At 39.9% G+C, this 24,758-nt stretch overlaps 1 protein-coding gene across 11 annotated transcripts in view; it reads right to left on the bottom strand.

Annotated features, from left to right (window-relative positions):
* Positions 1–7,069: 7,069 nt before the first annotated feature.
* Positions 7,070–24,758, bottom strand: part of ppp1r12a (protein phosphatase 1, regulatory subunit 12A) — a 59,545-nt gene continuing 41,856 nt past the window's right edge. For 4 of the 11 annotated variants that reach the window (XM_063500780.1, XM_063500790.1, XM_063500784.1 and 1 more), the window contains 13 exons: positions 24,424–24,588; positions 23,699–23,839; positions 21,815–21,905; positions 20,693–20,872; positions 20,400–20,568; positions 19,337–19,461; positions 19,098–19,163; positions 17,412–17,428; positions 17,206–17,323; positions 15,254–15,358; positions 15,127–15,174; positions 14,050–14,100; positions 7,070–11,659 (listed from right to left, as the gene is read on the bottom strand). In XM_063500780.1, coding sequence (XP_063356850.1) covers positions 11,522–11,659; positions 14,050–14,100; positions 15,127–15,174; positions 15,254–15,358; positions 17,206–17,323; positions 17,412–17,428; positions 19,098–19,163; positions 19,337–19,461; positions 20,400–20,568; positions 20,693–20,872; positions 21,815–21,905; positions 23,699–23,839; positions 24,424–24,588 — 1,414 coding nt within the window. In that variant the 3' untranslated portion in view covers positions 7,070–11,521. The remainder of the gene's footprint in view (positions 11,660–14,049; positions 14,101–15,126; positions 15,175–15,253; positions 15,359–17,205; positions 17,324–17,411; positions 17,429–19,097; positions 19,164–19,336; positions 19,462–20,399; positions 20,569–20,692; positions 20,873–21,814; positions 21,906–23,698; positions 23,840–24,423; positions 24,589–24,758) is intronic. The other 7 variants (XM_063500781.1, XM_063500791.1, XM_063500783.1 and 4 more) reach the window with 4 other exon arrangements.

Here is a 24,758-nt window from a genome sequence, read left to right as displayed (position 1 = left end):
TTTTAAATGAGAATCTGGGGATTGTGATGTGTTGCTGTTTCATAGAAGAAAAGAGTCACAAATCAGGTGTTCCTGTGATGAATCCACTGCCTTATTAGGCACACCTGTTCATCAGATCATCACATGGTATAAAGACGTAGTCAAAAAGATCTGGTGAAGTTCAAACTGAGCATCAGAATGGGGACGGAAGGTAATTTAAGGGACTTTGAGTGCAGGTTGATGGTACCAGCCAGGCTGGTCTGAGTATTTCAGAAACTGCTGATCTACTGGGATTTTCCCCACACAACCAACTCTAAGGTTTACAGAGAATGGTCTGACAAAAAAAATCAACTGAGCAGCTCTGGGTAAAAATACTTTGTTGATGTCAGGGGTTAGAGGAGAATGGCAAGATTGCTACAAGATTATAGGAAGGCAGCAATAACTCAAATAACCGCTTGTTACAACCTGAAGAGCAAAACACACTGAAGCAGACAGCAGCTAAAGACCACACCAGGTGTGGTTACCTGTCAGCTAAGAACAGGATTACGAGGCTACAAATTACACGGGCTCACCTAAATTGGACAATAGAAGATTGAAAAAACGCTGTCTAGTCTCGTGAGTCTCGATTTCTACTATGTCATTTGGATCGAAGGGTCAGAATTTGGAATAAATAACATGAAAGCATGCCTGGTATTAGCGGTTTGGGCTGGTGGTGTTGTTGTAATGGCGTGAGGGATTTTCTTGACACACTTTTGGGCCCCTCAGTACCAACTGAAACACTATAGCCTACATGACCATGTCCATTCCTTTATGCCCGCAGTGTACTCATCTTCTCATGGCTGCTCCCAACAAACTAACAGAAGAAGAATTAAAGCATGTATGAAGGCAAAAAAGTGTAGCATTAATACATAAATTAATACTGTTTGTGTGTTTAAGTTGAGTATTGCCATATTTGAATAGTAGGCTAGCGCTCTGGAGTTGTAAGTTCATGCTAGCACTGGCGAGCACACTTGATTAGCTAGGCTCATCTGTAACTTGTTATTAACAGAGATGCTAACAGGGCTAACATTGAGTATCTTTTAGGACAAACAATTGTTAAATCAGACTAAAGAGCACCCACCAATCACTCAGCACAGTGTGCATGTTTTTAAAAATAGGGGGGAAATTAGCTAGAGAAACCAGACTGTAAACACACTCTTCAACTCTGTCAAGTTGGGTATTTTAATATGGGCATCGGCTCATTCTGTAGCTTCAAGAGTTCAAGAAGAGCTTGTTTCATGATCAGTCACTTGCTGTCATATAGCTTGAAATATGCTGTATTGGTGTCTATTTGCACAAAGCTCTTTGGCTGCCCAGGGAAAGGGACTGTTTGAGTTCAACCTATGCAGAAGCAACAGCGTCATTTTATGTAGACATAAAGGGTGTGCCAATCTTATCGTGATCAAACATTAGGAAGTGTTATTCAGAAACTGACACTGCTTTCTCTAGAAATGTATTTAAAAAGACAATTGATGGAATTCATATTTTCTTATCAAACTGGATATATCTCATTTTTGTTTGCTGAAAGGTTTTTCAAGATAAATTATTTTAAAATGTTAACTCTGTTCTCAAAGGTCAGCACTGCATTACCTCACAATGATGATAATGGAGGCTTGGGTAATCTAAGAGTCTGAAGCTTGATCATTGCAATGTTTTCAAAAGCTAAACCAAACTTCAATATCACATAAATGAATACAGGAGAGCATATATTTAAAAAGAAACTGAATCACTGAGTATAAAACACAGGCTATGTGAGCCTGGTAAATGAGGCCAAGAATGTGAGCACGTATAGATTCAAGGTTCTTGGTCGAGAGCTTTTTGTAAAACCCCGAAAGATTACTTTTTTTTTTTGCTCACTTTGACCTCCCTTTATTCCCCAAAGTTGATCCTGGATTTATGCTGCTGAGCTTCCTGTTACAGTCCTGTTGTAGTTTAATCCTCCATCATGTCCAGGACTGTGAGTCAGCAGAGCTCAGCACTGAGCTACAACAGCAGGAAGGAAGTTAACCGGAGGGAAAGCAGATGGTAGTAGGTGACACACTTCCTGTAAGATACCGGAGAAATGCAGCAGTGATCCATTTGCTGATCCATTCATTTTGGCCCTCTAATGAAACAGTTTGAATGCAAGGCACAAATTATAGTAAGTAGGAAGTTTAAAACAAGAAACAGCAGGTTATTCAAGACCAAATGATAAGTCCCTCTTTTAAGAGTATAAATTTTTTCCACCCATTGTATTTGTGATATCATTCTTTTGGTCACTACCCAGAGCTCGCGGCCACAGGTGAGGGTAGGAATGTAGATCAACCGGTAAATCGACCACTTTGTTTTCACTCTCTCTTCACCACAACAGACCAGATAGAGGTGCATCCGACAAATCTACAGCAACTCCAGAATTTCTGGGGAATGTTTCCAGCGCCTTGTTAAATCTATAACTCAAAAAATTAAGGAGGTAATAGAGATAAATGGTGGTTCAACACAGTAATAGTAAGATATCCTTATAAACAACCCTCGGGGCTGAAAAATGAAGCTAATGTGGACATGCAAAAAACTGCAGCTTCTGGAATGGCCACTCGATGATGCTAATCATCAACCATGAAAATAACAGATTTACAGCCTGGTACGGAAAAAATATTTGGACTCTGTAGTATATTTTACGATAACGGTATAGGTTGATGATATATAACAAATAAGCTTGTTATTAGCTAATGCTACCAGCTTGCTAGCTTTAGCTAATAACTTAGCAATCCACTCTCTAGTTTAATATTTTTCCTTAACATTTCCACTGACTAGGCTAGACAATTGTTTAGTCTGTGTGAAAATGAACCCATGCTGATATCCTCAAACTGTAACAAAAGTGTAATGAAGCTAGAATCAGTCTCATCTTCATCTGTGACTTACCAAAGCCAATTTTTTCTTGATTAATCTAGTTAAAACTACACGCATGTATAGGTTCTTCAGTGTTCCCTTGACAGAGCAGGATGTTTAGTTTCCTGTAAATCCAGCCGACATCTTTTTCTCCTCTTTTCTAGATTCATCCATTGCAATCCAACCCGCCTTGAATCCAATTTTTCTTAACTGATCATGTTCATCTTTGTTTGTGTGGCAGACTTGAGCTGTCACGTCACCCGTACACCTCGATTAGTCATCGTTTGTCATCTAGCAAAACCCAGCTGCTGTTTGTCCACAGAGTGAGCCGAGGGTTTTGCTCATCTTTCAGAACCTAAGATTATGCTTGGGAGTTTAAAATTAAAACTGGGAGGAGGTTTGTTTGGGGCACTGTAACGATGGAGTTGGGAAAATACAGGGAGATTAGACCATCATGGTAACAAAAATGAGTGAGAGCATCTCACTTAACCATCGTTGTGGATGGTTCCCAACCTTGAAAAGCAGAGCAAGTCATGTCATGGTGGAGATGACATGACATGATCATTTAGGTCTGCTAAGATTTATTTCTCTTCACGTTTCTTGCGCTTTATGGAGTTTTAACAAGACCTGACCATGACGATTAAAGATTAAAGCTAATGTTTTATTATTATTTTCAAGCAACCAAAACGATGAACATTTTATAATATTAGTTTTAAAAGAACATTCTCCCTGAATTTCTGTAATAAAATATTCAAGATACAATTCAAAGGTTTACAGATCAGGACATAATAAAAACCTAATCTTTACCACATTCTAAATTTATTTAAATACCTGCTAATTAGTACAAAGTTACACACAAACACTAGAAATTAATGCACCAAAACTGGTGCACAGATGTCTTAAACAGTCTGTGAGTACAGTTAATGACAAAACAGGCTCTATTAGTCGCCAAAACATTGCATTAAAATATTCCAAAAGATGCCGAAAACACAAACACAATTGAGAAGTCCAGTTGAGTGACTTGAAAAAGCATCTTTTTCAGAAACATAAATTTTTGACTTTAAGTCTTAATAAAATATAAAACAGTTGAGTTACATAGACATTTACTCCTACATGGTTATCATAAAGAGGAAAATTAGAAACAAAATAACAACATAATTTGTAGCAGTTACAGCTTGTACAATCTCACCACTAGATGTCAGTAGCTGAAAACGGAATTCTGTTTTCTTCTAATTCTAGATACAGTAGCCACTGTATGACAAACAACTGTACCTGGCGTTCATATGTAATAAGTCACTCCGCTCTCGGATATGGGTTGATGAGTCAGTGATGTTTGTTTCTGTCCAACAGAAAACGAGTGGTTGAGAATATCCTGAACTAGCTAGCTCCTAAATATTAGCTGCTGTTAGCCTAAGTTCTTTTATTCTCTTTAAAAAAAAGTTTAAACTTTGCTGGACTCGGTCACTTGGCAAAAAAAACCTTTCATATTATGTAAGAATGTAATCAAAATGTTTTTCACAGTGAAAGTGTGATTTTTTTAAGATTATTTGAGCCCAACATTAGCTGGCTTAATATTAGCTTATAGTTATTGTTTAGCTTTCTCGTTGTCAGCTGTCCAGGAGAGTTGTGTACGGTGGCCCTGACAATAAGTAATTACGACAGTATGATGAATTTTAAAAAGTAGTTTTATACACATTTTCATCTCTCAGAACCCTGACTTCAGTTCAGACTTGAGGTGAGCAGGAAGACGATGACGTTTTATCCAGATGTCGTTTGCTGTTTCTTTCCGTCACATTTTTGCTTACTTGGTCGAGGGGACCTTTTTTAGATGATAGATGGTAGCAGAATTCATCAAGCTGTTGAAAGATGTAAGTAGACACTAATCGGTGGGTTTTTCTATTAAATAACCTTAAAAACTTACTGACTCAAGGTTGAGTCAATGACTTTTGGGGGAGCACGCCTCAAGTGGCCAGTGGAGGAACTGCAGGTTTTGGCACTCCAGCCTGGAAGATTGCTACTTGGCATGGTCCCATTATTGACCCTGATGATTGGCCCAAAACATCTCATTAATTATTGGACAGATTATTATTTAATTTTCTACATTTAGTCACCAGATGATGAACTCTAATTAGGCTAAAAATCTGAAGTACATTGGTTAAAGTATTTTTGAATTCAATTCAACCATCTTACAAATTACCCAGTTTTAGTGATAATCATGGTTCCTAAAGCCACACACACACACACACACACACACACACACACTCCAAAATTTCCTATAACTCCAGGTTAAACTCTTGCCTGTATACACTGAGTCCTGGTGTTTTCTTCTAGTTTGAAACAAACATCAAAGAGAGGGAGCATTAATTCAAACCATTTGTTTCTATAACTACATGGAGTCACACTCAAGGCCAGGAATCTTCTTTTCCAATCATCTGTCAAAATCCTCATGAAGACATTTTGCTCGAGACGCTCGAGGAAGCATGTCCATATCACAGTCAAGACGCAGACCACACTTCTTAACCACATGCTGAGGCAATGGAAAATGGAACAGCAAGACACTTTTGCATGACTTTAGGCAATTACAACAGATACCACAGCTTAATCACAAAGCTTTATCTAAGGATTGGAAATCATCACAGACCCAGACAGCTACTGACGAAACAGGGAAAAACAAAGGCTTGCTGCAAAGGTGTTTCCTCACATGGTCTTTACAAAAAATGCCAGTGGTATGTAGTGGGAAGTCAGTCACTTAATGTGTATGCGTGTTTTCTGATTCTTCACTTTATTCAGGACCCAGTATCATCCTCTGGGTTTCCATTAAAAGCAGCGAAGCAGTGCAGGCTGAGGAGTGTGAATACGACTGCAGGGATTTTAAGCTCAGGAAGGAAACTGAGCACAATACGAGCTACATGTCACGAGTGTGTGAGCTGTGTATGTTTACATATCTGAAGCACAAAATATGAAGAAAGACTCTGATCAGAACTGGATGAGTGGCTCAGACTGCCTTGAAATAATTAAATGGTACATAGCTCACATGATAGTCTGCAAACCTGAGCACCATCTACTGGTAGTAACAGAACCTCAAGGGGTTCAGTCTAGCCTGGAAAAGGCAGGAGGAATAAGGGGTAAAAAAAAAAAAAAAAAAAAGAAAAAAAAAAAAAGAAGCTATTAAATAATATGCATACTACATGGCAGGATTTAAAGACTGCAATCATTTTGCCTCTCAGATTAAAGTATGAACGAATGAATCAAATTCAATTTTATTTATTTTTTTATTGTAGATAAAGATGTGTCCTGCCACACAAACATCAGCAAATAACATGGACAATTTCTGTCTTGGGCAAATTTTGTTTACATTAGTAAAATTAGTATTTTTTCTTTTGTGCTAAAACTGGCCTGCAAAAGGGTTCGATCTGGTTTACTGCATGGTGCTGCGAAGTATAGAAACTGCAGAAAGGGGCATAATTTTTGGACACGTGCTATAATACATTTACTTTAATATGAGATATGACCTCTGAGCGTGATGTCTGCAGTGACATGGTGCATGGGCCTGCAGCTGTGCAATGGTCACTGTGCCTCTGATGAACATGTCAACCCAGCTGCGTTCATATGGAAACCTATCAAGACTAAATGCTGGCTAAGGAAGTGTTTGAACAGACTCCTGGTCCAGAAAGGCCTGCAGTACTCAGGCAGTGCATGAACAGCTACTGTCCTGGAGGTCGGAGCAGCTCATCTGGCATGCTTGATCCGAACAATCGGATCAAGCATGCCAATAGCCTGGCCTCAGCAGACTTCTGACGACAATGTTGTGTATGCACTTTTGTGCATGTGTATTCTGAGACCACTGGCTTAAGAATGCAGTAAATTGAACCAAATATGAGGCGTACATTTCAATTCGGCACACAATTTGCCAATCCCACCGTTGGCTAAAAACCAGGCAATTAAAACCATAAAGTATTCATTTTGTTAAGAGTGACAAAAACAGACAGGATTACAAATGAGCAAATTTATAAGCTACAACCTCTGTAGCTTATGAACTGAAACACTAAGTAAAAGCGTGTCCCATCTGCTGAAACATCTTTAAAATGAGAAGGAGGAGAAGAAGGAGAAGGAGAAGGAGAAGGAGAAGAAGAAGAAGAAGGAAAGAAAGAAAGAAAAGAAACACGGGAAAATAAAGAGACGTGGGAACTTTACAATGTACAAGTTTATTTTTAATGAACTCTTCAGTGGTTGGTAGTCACAGCACAACTTGCATGTATTAAGCCACACACCTATTTTACAAGATGATGGGAGAAAAAAAAAAAAAAAAAAACAACACAAAAACAAAAAACCCCAAAACAAAAAAACAAAACCAAAAAAAAAAAAAAAAAAAAAAAAAAAAATATGATGGTCAGTCCATCTGCAGTGACTTTGTCTTAAATTCTTTGACTAAAATATCCTTAAAAGGCCACTGAAATGCATAAAATGTTCTCAGATGAATGGAATATTTGATGGTGGCGATTTTGCTTCAACCTGACATCAAGACTCCTCACATGGCATTGACAGTGCATGTAGACATTGTAGAAAGGACTGGGTTAGCAATACCTAAGATACTTTTTTTTTTTCCTTTTTTAAGTGACAACACCTTGGCTATAATACTAGAGCTTAAAAAAATGGAAACAAAATTAACAGCACTCTTCCAAGATACTGAATACAAAGAAAGTGAAATGTAGTGAAGCGATTATTTTTCTTTTTTTTCCAACTTTTACAATTGTGCGAACACTTATTTTAAAACCGGAAAACAAAAGCACTGAACACTGCCAGCCGTCCCGTGAATAAGAGAGGCTCTACTGTATTGTATCCAATGTCTTTAGTCTATAAAGGAAAAAAAAATATATAATAATAATAATAATAATAATAATAATTAAAACACACCTGTTTGTCCTCTGGAATTTTTAATAGTAACAGACGGGAACCATAAATGCATGCCATGTGCTGGTCTCAAACAAATACATACAGGTATATACAGCATCACTCAGTACCTGCTAAAACAAAGTGAGAAATACAGAGTATAAACTGACTACACTACAAACTTAAAAAAAAAAAAAAAAAAAAAAAGGGAGGGGGGAGAAGGTGAGCGATGGGAGTGGTGGAAGAGTGAAAAATCCTACTTGTGATGGACTCGTCATCATTAAAGCATTTAAAAAAAGAAAAAGAAAAAAAATGCATATTGCACATACAGTGAAAGCTTAAATTCCACCAGGTCCGCCTCATGTCGCTAAAGCGAGAATTCAAAATTTTCCCTCTTGGAGGAAGACACGCAGAGGTACAAAAAAAAAAAAAAAAAAAAAAAAAAAAATTTGGAGGGGGCGGGAGAACTGTGTGTGCATTAGTGATCTGTGGGTGGAAAGGGGAGAAGAGGGGTGGTAAATAAAGAAAAAAAAAAAAAAAAAAAAAAGGATGGGGCCACAAGGAGCTGATATTAGGCAGAAGTGGCACTTTGAGGGTTTTGAGGGGAAGTGGAGGGACTGCACAGCACACAACACGTACACAGGAAGAAATGTTACATCAAATAAGAGATTGTGGCACAAATAAAATCAGGTGGTGGATAATATCTGTTCTTCAGAGATAGCCCAGAGTGGGAGGAGGAGGAGGAGGAGCGAGACAGAAGAGACCGATGCAAGTGTGTTTCTTTTTCTCTCTATGTACAACTAAGGCTTACTGGTTAAATAGTTTTCAGGCTTCCCCGCCCACAATGCTTTTACATGCTGATCTCTCACACACAAAACACACACGCACACACACCCTTCTTCCTTTTACTCTGTAAACTCAGTGGTTCTATCAGGACAGCAGCCACACAATCTGGTGGGTTCAATTCGAGGAGGTGCATGGGGAGGGGAGGGATGGATGAACATGATGGGTGGATGCTGCAGTGGTGAAGGAGCAAAAGGGCGATTAAGAATCAGGAGAAAAACAATGGGAGAAGAAAAAAAAAAAAAAAAAAGAAGAAGAAAGAAAACGGGAGTCTTGTCTCTGATGTCTGTTGCAATTAATATCTAAATGTGCAATTCCATTAGTCACTGCCATGGGGGACTAGGGGGGTGCAGAAGATGGGGCAGGTGGGGTCTGTTCTACTTGGAAAGCTTGCTAATGACTCGAATGAGCGCTCCGTTCTCGTCCTTTAGTCTCTGGTTGTCTGCTTTCAAGTCTGGGAGCATCTGAAAGGGGATAAAAGGAAACAGGAAGGAGAGAGAGAGAGAGAGAGAGAGAGAGAGAGAGAGAGAGAGAGAGAGAGAGAGAGAGAGAGCGAGAGAGAGAGAGAGCGAGAGAGAGAGAGAGAGAGAGAGAGAGAGGCTTAGACAAGTCTCGCCACGTAAACAGGTTAAAAACCAGCCACGCCGCTTTTTTTTTTTTTTTTTTTTTTTTTTTTTTAAACAAACTGTTAATTGCAGTCTGTGTAAAGCAATCTCAGGAGTCACACACAGCATCTCACTTTTGGTCGTCTGATTCTGATTAAAGAGGAAAAAAACAAAAACAAAACCCAACATCTTTGTTCCAAGTCAAAAGTAAAAGCGGGCACACAACAGGCCAAAGATTCTGGCAAAGCCATGCAGAATCTAAGCGGCTGCTGCAGGCAGCCTCAAAAATACACACAGCAGAGGGGGAAAAAAGTCACATTTGATCAAGTGCAAATCTGTTAAAATGTTAACATTAATGTTCCTGACTTAAGGCCATTATACACATGCTCATTGTCTGCAGAAAATTATTCCCTAGCTCAGAATCATGCAGACTTGTTACCAAATGCAGTGATCTGATTGGTCAGATCTGTTTAAAAATCGCAGTCTGTGTGAACGGCTGCATTAAGAACACATGAGTCGAAAAAACTCTTTAAACGCACGGATTATTGGCACGGATTTTACGCTTTAGTTGTGTAGAGGCCTTTACAGATGGAAATCAGAAACTATACCGGACTTATTTCCAGCTGATCTCGCCTTCAAAGCTGTCTACTTGTGCACCTCTGCCTCATCTCCAGCACAGCAGCCAGTTTTAGACTGCTTCATGAAGATCCTGTTCTGACAACTTACGCCTCAGATTTTATTGAGATTTTTACCCAACTCAAACTTTCACAGCAAGGATCATCACTGGCAGTTAAAGCTGCTGGGGCTTCTAGCATTGAGTGAAGATGCTACTTCTTTGTGACACTGTCAAACTTTTAATGTGGGTTCTTACTGTAGCACGCTGGCAAACAGCCTGAACTGTGGAACGTGTCATCGCGTGCTAATCTTCCAACACCGCTCACTAAGCTTGGGCTTCCTGGCTCTTTTTGTTTTGTTTTTAAACTCTTCTTCAAAATGCAATGCAACTTCCACATTGCCATGAACACACATGCAAGTGGTCAGAATGGGATTTTTAGAGAGCGATCTAAAAAGCAGCTGCTCCACAAGTGGTGCAGGGCTGCACAAGGAGATGACCCTGAAGAGGAGATGTGCCAAATTTAAATCAGGTAAAGTTTTAAATTTGAAACGGGCAGAGATGCAAAACTTTGTGATCACAACTGAAATTTGAGTGTTTAATTTAACTAAAGCCAGATTATGCATCAGTTTCCTCTTCTTTATGACATCTACTGAACTTCAGAACACATTCTTTTAAACATGTGCATATTAATGCATTACAGGCAGCAACACAGAGCTGAATGAGCTGTATTAAGTAAGCCAGACTTTCTCTTGCCCCATAATTTATAAATCCTGGAACTGGCTGTCAGTTGTAAAGCTTAAATATCTCCCATAAAAGCACAATAAAGACTTGAAAAGTTCCTGTTTGGGCAGCAGTATGCTTTCAATATGATTAGCTGATTAAATAAATGACTTTAAAACATTTGTACAAGGGTGTAAGACATGTTCTACGGTGTTTAGAGGAGACTGCCCCAGAGACCCAAGTCCTGCTTGATTTCATATAAGGACTGACTGCTTATGACAACTTATAACACTATATTGTGTACAAGTCCAAGATAAAACCATACGTGCATGCATTCGTCTTAAATATTTGTTGATGTCATTTGGTAAACTCAACAGAAAAGGAGGGGAGGATAAGGTGGGTTTGGTCTCTGAAGGTTTGGGTCCAAAGGAAGCCACTTCATGCAAAGAAGCCAAAACAAGCCAAACAGAACTACTGAGCTCCCCCTGAAGTTATTATCACAAGTAGAAACTTCAAAGAGGACACTTTCCTTCACAGTACAGTCAGACCTGTCAACCCGCAAACACTTACCTGAGCTTTGCTTTATTCCGTTATCATTCACATGTAATTTGGAATATTTAGGATAATGTTTTCATGCGTTTTGGAGGTGTGGAAACCACCTGACAGGCGTGTACTGCAAAAGGAGAGCGTCCTGCTGTGAAAACCAAAGAAAGACACCCTCCCCAATCTGAAAACAAAAAGCTCTGGGGAGGCAGAGGGGGGCAGAAAGGGTTGTTTTTCAAAACCAGTGATGGCTGGACGGCTGGACACCTGCCTGTCTATGGGTGCGGGGCAGAGCACGAATGGAGCATGAGAAGAATGGGGTTTGCAAGGGGGGAGGGGACAAGGAGGAGAAGAAGAAGCAGAAGAAGAAAAAGAGAGAAGAAGAAGAAGCAGGAGATGGTGGTGGACAGACGGACGTGGCTTAGAGGTCGACGGTGGGCAGCTGGCTGCAGGCCGACTGCGAGAGCTTTGCCACCACGCGGGCCAGGGCCCGGTTCTCAGCCTGCAGCCGCTCCTTAACCTGGCGTAGGGCCTGAACCTGCTTTACCTGGGGGAGGTTCTGCAGGAGGGAAAAAAGAAAAGAAAAAAAAAACAAACACAACACAGAAAGAACAAAGAAAGAGGAGGAGGGACAGGGCGAGAGTGGCAGGAGAGGAAACATGTTTGAGGAGACAAAAATCAAGAGAGAAAGGATTAATGAAAGACAGGACAATATAAATTAATAGAGAAGAGGGGCCGAGAGAAGGACAAAGGGGGAAAACAGAAAAGGAAGATTGTTAGAAAATGGGGACAGATTTTGGAAATTGAAGGAATGATTAAGAGGTTCAGCTTGATGCTTGTCGACAGAATGGAAAAGTGACACTGATAAGATCGGCCAGCTGGCTAAGCCCTAAAAATAAACACTTTGTTATCACAGTGATGGGAGAACACATGCTTGCTACGGTTTAATAGATTTCTTCCCCCTCTTTTCTTAGCTAAAAAACATTTTCCCAAAAAGAAATACTTAATTAATCATCCTTAAATGTTAACAGTGGACAAATATTACAGCAGCTGACCTCAGATGTGCCCTGAAGAGCAGAAGGTGAGATTAGCAGGTGTACAAATGGAGACAGAGGTGGTTAACTGTGCCGGTCCAAATATAAAAATCTAAACAACTGAGCCTAAGATTAATATATCTTTTTAATTATTCATTTAATATGCCAATAGTGAGGTGTTTCAGTATGAGAGAGACTAAGAAGCTACACAAAGAGGGATGCACTGCGACTAATGTTTAAAGTAACAGCTAACAGTCTATTTTGATTTTTTCCCTGTTTTATTTCCAGGGATACAAAGAAATCTTATGCAAAAATAAAAAATAGAAATAAAAAAATAAGTATCCTATTTTAAAGTCTGTCAGCTGTTCACACATTTTTGTATCCAGTGCATCCCTATATATGATAAACAAAGCTGGTGACTGGTTACTTTTTTCTTTCTTTTTTTTTTTTAAATTACCTGCCATATATATTCAAGAAAAAATGGTCAATTTTGATTCATGACTTTATTAGCTTACAGTGGTTCTCAAAGGCTTCACCAAGGAGTCCTCTGACACATTGGGTAATGTTTAGCTACTTGTCAAGTGATGCTAAGTCTAAACTAGTTAAAAGAGTAAGATTACCTCCCCTGTGTGAGGGGTACCTGGTCCCAAATACTCTGAGAGGGGCAAGTGTAGCAGTGTTACTGTCTGTCAAAATTATCTGATAAAGTAGGAAAAACTACAAACCCAAACTCGTAACTATACTAAAACCAAAGTCATCCAGATACATATATATTAGGGATGCAACGATACACAAAATTCACGGTTCGGTTCGATACTTTGGTGTCACGGTTCGATATTTTTTCGATACAAAAAAAATGTTCATGCTTTTTTAATTTGTCATTTATTAAAATTATAAATATATATTTTAACTCAAAAGTACAGTTTTTAAATTTAATGTTGCTGAAACGACAAAGTAATAAAAAAATAAATCTATCTGATCGAGAAATCACTCATCTTTGGAAAAGAGAGTTTATTACAGAGAAATGGCTCTTTCCAAAATAAAAGCTATACTATATGCTTCTTCTGGGGTATATTCTCAGCAGCATATTAAACATATCAGGTCCCCATAAGGAGAATCACGTGCTAACGGCTGTCTAAATGACTCGGGTAAAGTTTGTAGCATGCGTGCTTGTTGTTTTTGTCTGCTTCCACTTGTCTTTGCACTAGGATGATGTCGGAGTAAATGTGCAGTCATATTCATTGTGTTCCCACTAGTGCTGTCAGCGTTAATCTGAAATGACGTTAACACCACAACACGGCAAATCTCCGTTAACGAGCTACCGCGGATCGCCCCGTGCGTGGGGCTGGACGGCGTCAACACGTTAACGAGCAAACTGCGCTAACGCACTAGTTCCCACCCATGTAATTGAGCATTGCGGCACATCCGACATACTGTTTTACTTTTGTCCATAACGTGCTTACCATCAGGGTCATACTTCACATGAAGACCAAAATAGTTCCAAAGGCCAGATCTGAGTGAGGGTGGGGGAGGTTCAATTTGCTTTGTTGCAACAAGTTTAGCTTCTGTCTTGTTAGCTTGCGCTGCGCTGAGTGGATCTGCGCTCGACAGTGCAGCCTAGGCGGAGTAGTCGAACGCAGATCCACTGAACGCTCAACACAGACAGCATCAGAAGAAAAGTTGATAAAATAAATTAAAAATTTTGTATTGTTCGATACACATGCGTACCGAACCGAAAGCACTGTATTGAACGGTTCAATATCGATACGAGTATCGTTGCACCCCTAAATATGTATATTTAAAAAAAAAAAAAAAAAAACAACCCACAAACAAACACAAAAAAAAAAAAAAAAAAACCCCAGTGTATTAATATGCCATTTACAATTTTAAAATTCAGTATGTGTGTGCAGGGTACCTTAAGTTCCTCCTCCATCTCAGAAATCTTCCTTTCTAGAGCTCTTCTTTCCTGTTGGGTGGAGGAAAGCAGATTAAATCTGAACCACGACACAAAATAAACACTCCAGTGCAGGGTCACCACACAGCATGAAAGGAGAGGTGTAGGAGATGGTTGGGATGTAGTGGTGACAGGGCACACTTGAACACAAGCTTATCAAGTGAGGCATCTGCAAGCGGCAGCCAGTTCAAACGTATACATTCAATTAATTTAAAGCCGTCTAAAGACTGAAATGAGTCGAGAAACAGGGATGAAGATGTTTAGAGGTTGTGTTTGATGGTATAGCTAATGAAATGATTCATGGGCAAGGATGTCAAATGTCTTTAAACCCAAAAGACAGTTCTATAATGTAAAAGGTGGCAAGGAGAGAATGACTTGTATGATGACAAAATGTTGCTTAGATTAAAGCATGGGCTTAAAAATAATGGATGATGTTTACAAATCTGTGGGTTATGATAATGTGGCTACAGGAGCTGCAGCTGAAGATGCCAAAGCCATTACAGAAAGGGTGAAAACACACATGCACACTTTTTTTATATAACAGCAATTTAACGGCCTGCAATTATTCAACTTTCCACAAAAATTGAGGTAATTTCACACACTTTCACACACTGGAAAAAAAAACAAAAATAAGCAGTCTTGAGAAGTGGTGACCACACGCTGCCTCTGAGGTTCAATAAACACGTGAATAAAGAAGGTGGCAGTGTTCTGGGTGGCGTGGAAGGAGGGCGGGCTTCCCTTTGACCCTCAGCTACGTGAGAGACGACAGCCAGCAGCAAAGAGGAGACTAACACAAAAACTCAGGGTAAGATCATACCACCACCCAGATGATATTGGGGCCTGCTTGTTACCTTCAGACATAAACCCATTGGGGCAGTGTTACTGGGATGTTTAACCAAAGTAACTGAAATAAACTTTATTTAGTCTGAGACACACTTGAGAAACACACAAGTTATACATGTTTTTAGTAAATGTGTTAATTTAAAATAAAAAAAGGGACATTTGCAACAGAAGTGGGTTATTAAACTAGCTCATTACCCTTTTCTCCATCTCAAGCTGTGATCGGTCAGCGTAGCGTTCCTGCCTCTGCAATGGGAAACAAAACTGTGTCAGAAACCTTTACAATCCCATCGGGATGTTTATCCCATGAAGTGCTTCTCCATACCTGTGTGGCCTTCTCTAGTTGTAACTTCAAGTCTGCCAGCTCCAGGTCTGTGTCACGTAACTGAGCCTTCAACTTCTCGTTCTCAGCTAATGTTTGCTCGTAGAGCTGAAGAGAGGACCAATCAGATCCAACAGTCAGAAAGTGCAGTAGTCAAACTATTTATAATCAAAGATTTGTTGAGACTGGCCTACCCACTGAGAAATAGGGCACATACATAAGCTTTGGTTTGCATTTTTAGCTTTAGTTTACAAAACCAAACCTCAGAGACGCGCAGACATCCCAGCCTCAAATATGCACAAAGACCCTGTTAAAGCTCACTGTGTTAAAAATATTCCTTTGTGTTTCCAAAGCAAAAACCCGTGTTACATTTATTTTTATTCTTGTTTAGTCACTTAACTAAAATGTATTTTTACATAATTCATTTTACTTTTAATTAGGATAACTTTGGGCTTGGGGCAAGGTTTTATTACTCTACCATATGCCTGTGTAGGCAATTACAAATTAAAAAGGAAGCCTATGATTTGTTAATTGGTGCATGTGCAGTACCACTGATACTTTACAATACTTGCACAAGACAACAATGCTCGGTCCTACTTATGTTGGACCTAACATCAGCTTTTGACACTGTTGACCACCACATCCTCCTTGAAAGGCTTAAACACTGGGTTGGTGTATCTGGAACTGCCTTAGAGTGGTTCTCCTCATATCTACATCACCGATCTTTTTCTGTGGTGGTCTCCGATTTTAGGTCATCCTCTACCTCCCGTACTTGTGGTGTCCCTCAGGGTTCGATTTTGGGGCCTTTATTGTTCTTAATATATCTTCTCTCCAGCATATAATGGGCTCTTTTAAGGACATTTCTTATCAATGTTATGCTTCAGTTGTACATCTCTTTTAAACCCCAGGAATTATCTAAGCTTCAGCTTCTGAATGACTGCTTAGATTCCATCAAACGTTGGATGGCTGCAAATTTCCTCCAACTCAACGAGGGGAAAACTGAAGTCCTCATATGTGCTCCGGACAGATTTTTATCCCAGATAGTGAAAGCCCTTGGTCCTCTCTCAGTGTATGTTAAATCCTCTATCAGGAATTTAGGTGTCACTTTTGACTCAACTCTTACATTGGATGGGCATGTGAAATCTCTGGTTCGGTTCTGTTTTTATCATTTAAGAAATGTGGCTAAGTTAAGCCCTATTTTATCTCGCTGTGAACTGGAGATTGCTATACATGCATTTATTTCCTCACGTTTGGACTATTGTAACTCGTTGTTTATGTGTCTAAGCAAAGGTTCTCTGGATCATCTGCAGGTTGTGCAAAATGCTGCAGCTAGGCTGTTGACAAAATCCTCCAAGTATTCACATTTGACACCATTGCCATTTCAGCTACACTGGCTTCCTGTTGAATTTAGAGTACATTTTAAGATCCTGGTCTTGACATTCAAAGCCTTGCATGGACTAGCATCACCCTACATCTCCGATCTGCTACAGCCCTATGTCCCTAGCAGGTCCCTGAGGTCATCTGATCAGGGCTTACTTGCTATAAAACAGACTAAGATGAGAACTAAGGGTGACAGAGCTTTTGCCACTGTGGCCCCGAGACTCTGGAACGCTCTCCCTCATAAATTAAGAACCCTGGACTCTGTAGTTGTTTTAAAAAAAAAAAAACAACAACTCAAAACTCACCCTTTTAAAACTGTTTTTGGTTCATTTTTGCCTGTTTTACCTTTTTATTATTTGTCATCTTATGTGCAGCACTTTGTTACTGTCTAGAAAGGTGCTATATAAATAAAATGTTATTTTTTATTTTTTATTTAACAGTACTGCGCTAAAGTCTTAGGACACCCCTGTTAGGCCTCACTCCTTGGAAGCAAAATGTAAAGAAATGAAGGATGGCTCAAGACTTTTGTACAGTACTTTATGTTTACGAGTTGGAGTGCTTTTGAAAATAAATACCTTCTTGTAGTCAGTGGCGTCATCTTTATCCAGTCGGCTAGAATACGGCCTTCGACTCTCACCGTAGCTACGGGTAAAAAGAGTGTCATTACGATCTAAGGATGAAGTGCTCTCATTCCTGCAACAGTAATGACAAGCATTTGTTTAAAACAGAAACACACACACAAAAAAGGAACAAACATAACATGATGGAGGGGAAAACCTACCTGAACAATCGGTCACTCTGTAAGACAGAAAAACAAAACAAAAAGTTAGAAAGCAGTTTATTCTGCCATAAGATGTTTTCAGTCTCTACACTTGGAAAAATGCTAATATACTAGAAGATTCAACTCTGATAGAGGGTTTCAAAAAAAAAAAAAAGAAAAAGAAAAAGAAAGGAAAACACTGAATAGTAGGATGGAACCAGTTATTTAGACTACAGCCTCCTCTACGTCTCAGCACCCGACCTTCACTCCCATGCAGCGGCCTTCCTCCCGGCTGCTCTGCATGCACATACAGACACAGTAACAACTAACAGCTGACATGCCAGCTACAGCCTTGAGGCCCCCGCACTGTGCCTCTAGGTCTGCTGTGCTTGTGCAGTGCCACAGCCATGAGAATGGAGCCAGACATCAGATAGGAAGGTCAGGTTGAGGGGTCGGTCTTCCAGCTATTTTAAAAATTGCAGTCTCCTTCCGGAGGCAGAGAGAGTGCGGCGACACAACAATGCTACACTCTGGGTTTTCCTGAGAGTCCTGAGAGTGCTTCTAGGGGGGCTGAGATAAAAGCTGTAGAGCTAGCTCAACATTATTCAAGGTGCAACTGGAGAGAGACTTTGAAGACAGACAGACTCTGGAATCAAATTGGCTGTTTTTTGTTTTTAAATTATGTCTTTAGCGTCTTATCTACTAATTAGGAATCAACCAAGCATTTTGTTTCAGTACCAACATTTATCAGGATGACCTTAGATGAGCTTAAACTTAAAAAATATTTGCAAACTCAACTCAAAAATACATTTTTATGCCTGTAATTAAGAGAGACGAGCTGGAATGGAAGAGGTTTTCCTGTACATTTCTGGATAAGGGCTCCTTTCCGATTTTGTCCACCCTTTTTACTGTCCTACAGGAAGTGATGGTAAATAGCTGTTGTCTCTCTCATCCCCAGGATCTCTGTACTCAAAGGAAAACTGTGTGTTCTCCATTATGCTTCAAAAGACACTCCCATCCAAACAGGAAGTACACCCAGCCAACAATATTTTCACAAAGCTGCCCTCTCTGTGGCTTCTAAAGACAGTATGAATGCACTGGATTCCACTGCTTTTTTATGCTTATGTCACCAGAAGCCTTTAGAAAAATTCTTACATGTTATTTCTTGTTCGTTTTAAGCTGAAATTCTGACTTCATTTGCGGAGGGAAAAAAAAGTGCTCAAATTTCAACTTAGGAAACCTCAGCATGTCATTTAAGTGTGTGTTCTGCCTATAAAAGACCTGCATTTCCTTCCTTTTGTGCTTCTTCATGTTTTGAAAGCCCACTGATCTGTTGCCGAGTGAGCCTTTGGTTTGCAAGGTCACAAACATACACCAGACAATCATCGGAAGGTGGAAAGGGGGGGGGAGGACAATAAAAAAAATTCAAAGGCAGGAGTCAAAAAAAAGAAAAAGAAAAAAAGAAAAGATAAGCGGTAGGGGAGGAAATCATAGCTGTACAGCACAGAGTAATGAATATCAAAGACTAGTCCACTTCCTTGGCCTTAACTACATGAGATGAGGCGAGGAAGGACCAGAATAGAAAATAAATGCAAAAGAGCAAAAGATCAAATAGACGTCACAGGATACAAGGAGAAGAGGGTTGGAGGCTAGAGGGCTTCTACTTTAGTCAGTTTAATCTACTTTCTCTCCTATGACCCGAGTTACCTGTGGCTCTCCCTTGGCGTTGCCCTCCTCCGAGTCAGACTGTTGATCGGGGTCATTTTCATCACCCTGGAATTTAAAAAGATATGAGGGTTCGGTGCTGCTTTGGGCCATCCAAATGATCAAAGAAACACCTGAAGCTGTGCACGAGTTATGAACTGTGCACTTCACAAAGAGTGCGATGACCACTTCAAGAACTGAGCTCTAAAGAGAAAGCTTCGCACTATGTGCAAATCTCTTACATCCTGACTCCAGAAGGAGACCCCAGTGGAACGTCTCTTTTCGCGGGGCCGCCTGCGATCCCGTATGGAGCGGGGCTGAGACTTGTCCTCTCCCTCCTTTTCCTCCTCCTTCTTGTCTGCTTCTGCTTTCATTGAGAAGAAAGTCAACAATTATTCAAACAATTATCGGACAGATTATGATTGTGTCACATAAAGAAACCTAGAGAATTACATCCATGGAGGATTTTATCTCTTCTCTTGCAAACATTAAAAAAAATAAATAAATAAAAATAAAATACTCTCAGCACATATGCACAGACAGCCACTCACACCTATGTTCGAATTTAGAATCCTTAGTTGCCCTAACCGGATGCATGTTTTTGAACTGTGTGCATCTGTGTGTGAAAACATGCCCTAGCCTGGATACAAAACAAGGACTTTAATGCTGTGAGGTGAAATTGTTACCCTGCCACCCTGCAAGTTTGCAGTCTTCTCTTATTTTGAAAGCTCAGTCCTTAATCAGCTAGCTCTGGACTTTCTGTTGAGAAGGCATCCTGCTATTTCGGGGAAAAGCTTGGTCACAAGTCTGTCACAGTTTCCTTCAGCTGCTTTCAATTTTCCAAGGACACCTCATGCATTGGTTTGTTTAATTGAAGAGGTACTTAATTTAAAAGACAACCCAAACCCCTTCTGTGTCAATGGTTTAAATCAACATTTGGCATATGGCCCATGTGAAAACAGTGGAGACAGTTACAGCGGCAGGCAAGTACGGGCTGTGCCTATATGGCTTTATGTGAGAGCACACCTCACCAAAGATGGCACAGTTTTAAACAAAAGGGATTAGCAATCCCCTTGAGGCAACATTAATAAACATCCATTTGCCCCGTTTACTACAGAGCAATTCAAATCTGACAGAGTGCAATGACTGTTTAAGATCTAAAGACATCTGTAGTGCTGCCACACACATACAGCCATGCTTTTATGTGCATTCAGTTTAAATTTGAAGACTTTTCCTCATCAAACACAACCACAACTCAAAAAAAAAAAAACTTCAACACCTGTATCGGGTATGAAAAACACTCACCCTTTTCTGTATCTCTGGAGGAACGGCTATAGGAGGAGGTTATCCCCGTCAGACTGTTAGGCCTGTTGAGGGAGCTAGAACTGGAGGACGTGGTGCTAGAGTAGGAAGGGGTGGAGGCAGTGCTGACTGAGGAAATGGTGGAGGTGGAAGAAGATGAAGGCCTTGACCGCTGGGAGAGAGGAGGGTAAAAATGAAGAGGTCAGGATAGCTGTAATATTTAAATTATTATTATAAAGTATTTTTGTCGTTTCAGTAATACATTATAACAATATAAACATATTTAGAATATGTACCTCATCGTAGGTGCGGTACTTGTATCGGTAATCATCGTCCTTTGTCTCAGTCTCCTTCTTCTCCTCTTGCTTTTCCTTGTCCTGCTTCTCTTTCTCCTCTTTCTCCTCCTCCCGAGTCTTTGTGGTACGACTCCTGCCGATTGTTTTCTCAGCCTCTTGTAAATCAGTCAGAGTCACACCCTGGAAGAAGGAAAGTCTTTTTTTAATTTCTTTCTTGGATGATTTTTAAAAAATTAGTCTTATATTTGCAGATTCTATACATGCTGCAGAATTGGTAATTAATTAGTTCAAAAACTGGTCAACTGATCCAAGCAAATTTTCCTTTTTAAACCAGGGACAAAGCTCAAATTCTATAAAATGAGCTCTTGGTACAAGAACTGCCTGTGTACACAAACAAAAAATAAAAGTCTGGGCTGTCTCAACAAGAATAACAGGTCTTATTTGAACAGTCTGTGGCCATAGAAATACAATACAAACCAGGAACATGCAGAGGTCATCATTTGTTAACAATTTGTTTTGATGTGGTAATCCACTTCTATTTGGCTTATTAGCAGTTTGAGCAGTAGTGACTATTCTGATCATGTTAAAGGTTTCCTACAACTGAAGACAACATTTAAGAACAAAAACTGATGGAGATTAAAAAAAAAGAAAAAAAAAGTCAGATTAGAGACATAAGTTAGTTTTGTGGTTTGGTTGAGGCTCTAGTTGTAGGTTAAATTAAACATGTTCCTACGAATACCAAATTCCCATTCTATTTACCCTTCCTACAGATAACATTATAAAAGAATGGTTTAAAAGGCAGCATGTTATACTCATTTACTGGGTCTTAGTGCAGTTATATCACTGCATTTTAGCTTCCTTCCCCCTGCTGGTAAACCAACTTTCTTCTGGTTGGCTAGCCCTTGTAAGCACAAGGCTAGAACAGCAGGTGGGTGAGCTTTTTGAGATGGCCATATTAGGATATCTGCTCTTACTGACATCATACAGAGCCAAGAGTAGTAAAAACAGAGTTGAGCCTGACATTTTGGCTCACAGGGTTAAGGGTCATTAAAAGGAACATACACCTTTGCAAACATAAGAGATGAGGACTGAGCATATTTAAGGTGATGTGGTTTAACTAACCTGGGTGGACCTCCTTGACTGTCGAGCCTGTCTGGAGCGAGCTTTCCTCTGAGACTCCGACTCCTCATCTCGCTTTGGAGTCAAGTATGACCTGAAAGAGACACAAGCAAAATACACAAACACAGACACACAGAGGTTAAATATTTAGAGGAAGCCAAAAAAAAAGAAAAGAAAAAAAAAGCCCCTCCTGAATGGGGAAGTTAATCTACTTAAATATGCTTCGTACTTGCCCTCATGATATTGAGCTTTACCATTCGTTAAAGAAACAGGGGTTACTAAACAGGCTCTCTAATCAGCAGAAATTGCATCCAAATGTATAGATTTGCTGATAAAGTATTAACACACCTGCTCACACAAATATATGGGGCATTTACAGGTGCAAACAAGACTTTAGCAGTGTTTTATTTCCACCTTAAAACAAGCTTGCAATGGAAATGCGGTATCTCCAAGCAAGACATTGGTTCAAAGTACACAGCAAAGTTAAAAGAAAGCATTTGGTTGAGTGTAAGAACATTATACAAATGTGTTGGGCTGATAAGGGAAAAAATAAAATAAATTTTATATATATATTCTTATCATAAAGTATCACAGCACACTTTGCTTGTGAAGTACTTCCAGGCTCCAGCTTTAGCGATCTCAAAGACTTACTTCAACTATATGTAAAGAGCCAGGTGTTGCTTTCATCTGACGTGTTTTCAGCTCTTATTTAGCCTACACTGGACTAAATCATCATGCCTGTGACACAGGTTAACCTGTTAATGTGATCCTGCTAACCTTCAAAGATGCAGTCACATCACAAAATCTAAATATAAAGATGGAGGTAAGACTGTGTCACTGTGCGCTGGGAAGTCCTAGAGTGAAATGTCAAAGACAATTTAATACTTTGTATCAGCTTAAAGTAGCAGGTTCTCTTTTTACTATGGGCTTGTTCAGTGTCAAGAATGGAACCCATTAATCCTCCTTACACATCTGTTTACCTCCACAATATTGCTGTGCTTGTGTTTTTACCTAATGGTACGTTTCTTTTCTCTGGTAGTTTATTAAAAATGTTTAATATTAACTGAGGAAGCAGTCAGCTGCAGTGTAGCTTGGCTGGAGTAAAGGACATCCACGCTTCACTTTCACAGGGGAAATTAAAAACAGCTATTGTAAAAATCACTGCTGTCTGCTAGATATATATTTGTAATATAGCAACAAAGAACAGATATGAGAAAGAGAGAGAAAAAAAAAATCTTGGTCATTTCCCCTCCAAGCCAGGATTTTTAAAATAATGTCTTCCTCGTGTGTTATAGTTGTAAAATGAGATATAAACCTCTAGGTTTAAACGTTCCGGTACGCGAGCTTCATGCCCAAAAGGCAACACAATTTGGGAAATAAAACAGTAATCGCTCGTCTCAGGCTGAAACACGCTTCTGTTGGCCACACAAAAGTATGAACTCATTCAGCCCAGAATGGGGCCTTGGCCTTGAGGAAAATGTACTTCTTCTGCCCACGTTCCTTATAAGGAGAAGTCGCTGGAGCAGTTCAGGCTCTGAAGCAGCCCGGCCCCACTCCCACCGTGACAGGTGGCTTATTTCAGCGTTGCTACAGGAGGACATGCACTCGACCCCACTCAAACATACACGTGCAAGCACAAGCTCTCTGCTCTCTCACTCCCTTCCTAGAATGTCTGCACAGAGTCTAAGGGTGAACACAAACCTACAGAAATGGAAATGATGGTAGCTTTTCTTCATGAAATAAGTCTATGGAAATGCTGAAAGTCTCCTTACATTTAAACAGCACCATAAATTTGGCAGACAGATGCGATTGCGATAAGAAATTCACAACGTTTAAAGAGCTAATAAAAACTAATGAAATCGATGTTTGAGTGGGTGTTTGGTTTACCTGCGTCTTTCGGTGCCAGTGCCAGTGGTAGTGGTGGTAGTGGTAGACGTGGTGGTCGTAGTAGAGCCAGTGTTTATAGTGGGGACGACAGCAGCCGACTCCTTCTCCTTCTCCCTCTCTGCACTCTCCTCTGACCAGTACCTGTTTATACACACATTTTAAACAGATTCCCTTTCAGCAGCTGTAATACAAATGCAACAATCCTAAGCCTGTATATACAATTCAGGGCCAATTACTATACATTTTCTTGCCTGCCAGATGATCGTGTCAGACCGTTTGTTATAAAACCACTTCGAGAGTTAGCTCACCATCTTTTTTAGCACTTTGCTTCTCTCTGGCTTTTGGTATGCACCACTTATGCTGCTGAATTTTAACAAAATAAACAAAACCTAGTAACATGATAAAGTGTTTAAATTTCCACTACAGTACTAAATACAGAAAATAAAGATAATAAAGAGAAAAAAAGGCAAACAAACTGTTCAAGCTTTGAGAAACTTCTGGAAATTAGTACATTTATCACCAGGGACATGCCTAGCAACTAAATTAGAGGACAAACTAAATTATACAAATATAATACATGAATATGTGGTGAAACTGACCAGTATTACTGCTGCCTTCTAGCTTGTTTAAAGAAAGACTGCATGACCTCAAATGTTAGCTGTATAGATTCATTCATTCATTCAGCTGCAGCTGACTTTCTCAACCTGAAGGGAAATAAATTGTACCTGCTGGTGAGACTGGTGGAGCCAGTGCGAGTGGAGGAGGAGCCCAGGCTTGAGTACAGGCCACGATGGCCCGTGGGCGAGGTAACAGATGAGGAGGTGGAGGTGGTCGTGGAGGAGGAAGTGGTCGAGGAGCCCAAGTCCTCGTGTCGTCTGCCGAATGAGCCGCTGTGGAATAAAGAATCACCGGCAAGATGGAATGAGATGCAAGTAGAGCCGTTTGGTTGTGGCCAATCGTGGTTTCGACTTTTACTCTAATAATTAGGATGGAAGACATGAGTTTATCAATTTTGTTTTTGCTTTTTCATCACACTGTATAACAACTAGTGTCCAACTAG

This window comes from Pelmatolapia mariae, linkage group LG17 (genome assembly GCF_036321145.2).
Source record: "Pelmatolapia mariae isolate MD_Pm_ZW linkage group LG17, Pm_UMD_F_2, whole genome shotgun sequence".
NCBI lineage: Eukaryota > Metazoa > Chordata > Actinopteri > Cichliformes > Cichlidae > Pelmatolapia > Pelmatolapia mariae.
This window is presented reverse-complemented; position numbering and strand designations above follow the sequence as displayed.